Below are 4,131 nucleotides of genomic sequence, written 5' to 3' on the forward strand. Positions count from 1 at the left end.
ATATACACGCATGTTTACATGTATGAGTCTTTGGATGAAATAAAATTTGCAACTTCGACAAGTCTTCTGTAGTTTTTCATTCTATTGTATCGTATATATACATATGCATATTTGCATGTATGAGTGTCTGTATGTAATCAATCACAATTGTAACTTCGACGCAAACATAACACTGCTCGATCAAACGGATAAGGAAATGGAATAGAAGGTTTTTCAAAGTTTTAATCAGAAAAAAGATGAATCAGAAAAATGGTTAGATGAATCTTCTATTTGGTACAATGGTTTATAAACACTGTGTTACATTAGTTACATTTATTGTTTGTTCTTTTATTCATTAATTCACAATATGATTTACAATATGATTTGAAACCGATGTACATTGAGCCTTTATCTTCGTTCAAACTTCACCCAAACACCGTTTTTGGCAACCAATAAGAAAGTCTCGTCCAATATAAGAGGGTTCTGTAATAGAAAATTTGAAATAAAATAATTCTTAAAATAGTCATTAGATATTCAATAAATTACATAAAGTTATCCCTGTACAACCTACAACCTGGTAAGTATCACATGTTCCAGTAGAGGGAATGTGATCAAGTTGACCATTTGGACAGCAGAGCTTGCTTCAGTGTGGCTATGGATCAGGAGGTACGAGTCCGTCGAGTGAGGAGTGAACAGTGCTTCCAGGTATACTCAATAACCCCAGAAACTATCACAGATGATATATCCAGGATTATATATTTTTTAAATAATCAAGTAGAAAATTCAAAAACTTCAAATGGTTGGAAGAAATTTAAACATATCCGAAGTCTTTAAGAATTCGCTAACCAATATAAAATACCTTCACCGGTAGACAATGTTGCATGTATTCATGCAACATGCACTTCTCTTGCTAAAACGAAACTAATAACAACCACAGTTGACATAGAGGTACACATGCATACCAAAGTATCTGGTATTTTTCTCTCGACAGGACAGGACAGGAAAGAATGAATTCATAGTAGAGGTGTCGTGTACATCAGTCAAGATGTCACATTCTTAATTCTGAAGTCGAACACAAACATGTTTAGTGATACACCAACAATATATTTAATGTCAGATGTTGTATAGCATATCGTCCACCGGTTCCTCAAGATACGACTACAACCTTCAAGGCAACCGTTGAAAGATAGAAGAGGTTTTAGGCAAACTGGATCAACACATACTGTAGCTTTCTTGGCTGATTTAAACTCAAATCAGGTTATAAAGTGCCTGAAATTTTACCTTAGGAACAAAAACAAGTATTTTTATGTGACCTTTCAAATATGTTGTATGTGGAACAATTAATTTCCAACCCACTGGCTGAGAAACTATAGGCCAGCAGATAGCATACAGGCTTTATAAACCATGGATCGTAAGTTCAATTCTCTCTGGTGGTCTATAGTTTTCTGAGGTTTCTTTCCCATTTCTATAAGGCGATGTTCCAGTATGGCCACAGTCAATCGACTGAAACCGTATATATATATATATATATATATGCTTCACAAACAATACAGAATTAGTTCATAAAATTAAAGAATCACTAGGGATTTTGTCACAAATAACATTGTGACAAAATTGCACTTACGCACCCAAAAAGAATCTTGTGTACTGTATCCAAGCTAAAATTTCACAGGGTGAACTAGAAATCGTTTGGAAAAGAATTCCTAAAATACAATTGCCAGTGTGTCACTTTATGCAAAATAATCTTTTCTATGATAGACACAGGGCCTGAAATCTTACGGGAGGAGACTAGTCGATTACATCGACCCCAGAATTTCAATAACGTCACGTAAAAAGAAAAATTTATGGAACAAATTATCAGATGAAAATTAATCAAGTTCTTAAAGAAAAATGACTGCTAATTCACAGTCGGAGGAAGAAGCTGCCTCACAGGGATATTAAAGCAATAGGTTAAAAGTGAAGGAGCTACAACAATTGCACAACCATTTAAACGTAGATAAGATGTCACAGACTTCATTATCTCAGCATTGTAGAAAAGGTATGAGTGGCTGTAGAGATTCTTAGGACGCAGATTTCAGGTGGTTTCAGAAAACTTTTTTCAGTAAAAAACATTGAATTTTAGTGCAGTCACTTAGGACCACTGCTGTGTGTAGTAGCACTTGCAAACATGTCCTTGGTTACAGACGCAGCCGCCCTCACCAGTTCTACGGATGATTCGAAAGTATTGAAGGCTCCATGTTGTGGCATTGAACCTTATGTAATTGTGAACGAATTTCACAAAATACGAAATATAGCGATATAGACAAAGTTCAGAAAATATATGTACATTTATCCTCGTTTATCACATGTGTTTTGTTTTAAAGAACATCGCGTTACAGAAGGCAATGAAAAATGAGTAATAGAACATTTGGGGAAAACAGGTTTGTTCTGAGATACCAAATTCTCCAGAGCATCATGGACGGTATATGGGGCACGCATTTGCTCTCAAAGCAGAATCTTTTACTGATCGCCAACCCGTGTTATCAAAAATCAATTAGGGATAAATGTAACACGGTTCACAATTGATCGCGACGTTTTTTATCCTGGATCAGTGATGAATCAATCAGTGATAAACAGGGATAGAAGTACGACAGGAACAAACCTGACCCGGGATGTAAACCCGTATCCAAACTCAGATCTTTGAGAGCAAACTATGGCTTTAATATATAAAGGAACGACCATCAGAAACACATACCAAAACTGTACCAAGTGGCAATGTTCCATCTCCATGGGAACCGAAATCTTTGAAGGCCCCAGAAGAGGAAAGGAAGAAATCACACGACAGGAGAGTAAGGCTCGACAAGATCGACCTCGCCTTCCACCAACATTACCATGCAGTCAATGCCATCGACTCTTCTATCCAAGAATCGGTCTACATAATCGTCAATGGCATCACCAGAAATGAAGCAGTCACAGTAGAAGAAACTAAATTTTCGGATACGCGATAAAGTCGACGATGACAAAATAAAAATAAGTAATAGAATTTCCTCGTCAAACTTTCCCTAATTGAACCAATCAAAAATAAAGCACTTACTTCTGTTTTCTCTGTAGCAAAAATTTTGAAGTTCCGAATCATTTGGACAGCTGCTACCTTGAACTCCAGCTTGGCCAGTCTCATTCCAAGACACATTCTTGGCCCTGCACCAAATGGTAAGTAGGTGAACGGCACTTGTTTAGATTTCGCTTCTTCACTGAATCTGTAAATAAGAATAAACAACACAATTTATTTTCAATCGTATTACTTTCACCTTTTCTAATTGGAGGAGCCAGGTTGAAAACTGTTTTGCACATTGGTCACCCTGGCTCCTCCAATTAGAAATAAGAAGGACAAACTGGAATGTTTGCGATTAAAACTACGAAAGTGCTACCCAAATATAATCAGCGTGCAATGACTAAAACTAATAAAGAAGTAAAACTTATAAAAGTATATTTGTATATATGTTTGTGTATATGTGAATATCCAAACGTATATATATATATATATACGTAAACACACACACACATACACATACAAACATTTATATTAAATAACGAAGGGCGCTGTTTTCAGGGGTCACCTGAGAGAATTGGCTCGAAAAAATAAATGTGGTTCAGGTATATTTATTAAAGCTAGCAATGGATTAGCAATGGATTAAGCCTAATAACACCTAAGAACAGTAACGATAAGTCTGAGAGGCCTCCACCTATGAGGTTTCCGCCTAACATATCACTCAAACAATATCTATTAGACACCTTAAGCATAGAACTACGTTTGACTTTATCAATGAAACAGTCATTAAGAATGTTACCTTTCTGGAATAAATTTGTCCGGTTCTGGATAGTATTTTGGGTCATAATGTAGAGCATCCACAGCAACTCTGATAGTCAATTTTTCGGGAATTTGTACACCTTTTATTGTGCATGCTTTATTGCACTGACGATCCAATCTGAAAGAAATATACAGAAGTGAACAAAATATCACAAACTTTCTCTATATTATTTCTTAAATTACACTGTACGTACACACAAACACACCATTAAAAACACAATCCCTCTCTTTCTCTCTGTCGCTCTGTTTCTCTCTCTCTCTCTCTCTCTCTCTCTCTCTCTCTCTCTCTCTCTCTCTCTCTCTCT

General features: G+C 36.1%; 2 protein-coding genes across 3 annotated transcripts in view; one reads left to right on the plus strand and one right to left on the minus strand.

Moving 5' to 3' along the window:
* LOC106868831 (cytochrome P450 3A7) overlaps positions 1-4,131 on the plus strand; it is a 388,137-nt gene that overhangs the window by 205,643 nt on the left and 178,363 nt on the right. The gene's annotated exons all lie outside the window — the stretch shown is intronic.
* Positions 1-4,131, minus strand: part of LOC106884149 (cytochrome P450 3A19) — a 69,356-nt gene that overhangs the window by 46,114 nt on the left and 19,111 nt on the right. Inside the window, exons 9-11 of one of the 2 annotated variants that reach the window (XM_052976964.1) lie at positions 3,807-3,944; positions 3,053-3,215; positions 203-462 (exon numbers count right to left, since the gene is read on the minus strand). The exons of the other annotated variant lie outside the window; for it this stretch is intronic. Coding sequence (XP_052832924.1) covers positions 388-462; positions 3,053-3,215; positions 3,807-3,944 — 376 coding nt within the window. The 3' untranslated portion in view covers positions 203-387. Of the gene's footprint in view, positions 1-202; positions 463-3,052; positions 3,216-3,806; positions 3,945-4,131 lie in introns of those variants that run through there. 2 annotated transcript variants of the gene reach the window in all.

This window comes from Octopus bimaculoides, chromosome 26, assembly GCF_001194135.2.
Source record: "Octopus bimaculoides isolate UCB-OBI-ISO-001 chromosome 26, ASM119413v2, whole genome shotgun sequence".
NCBI lineage: Eukaryota > Metazoa > Mollusca > Cephalopoda > Octopoda > Octopodidae > Octopus > Octopus bimaculoides.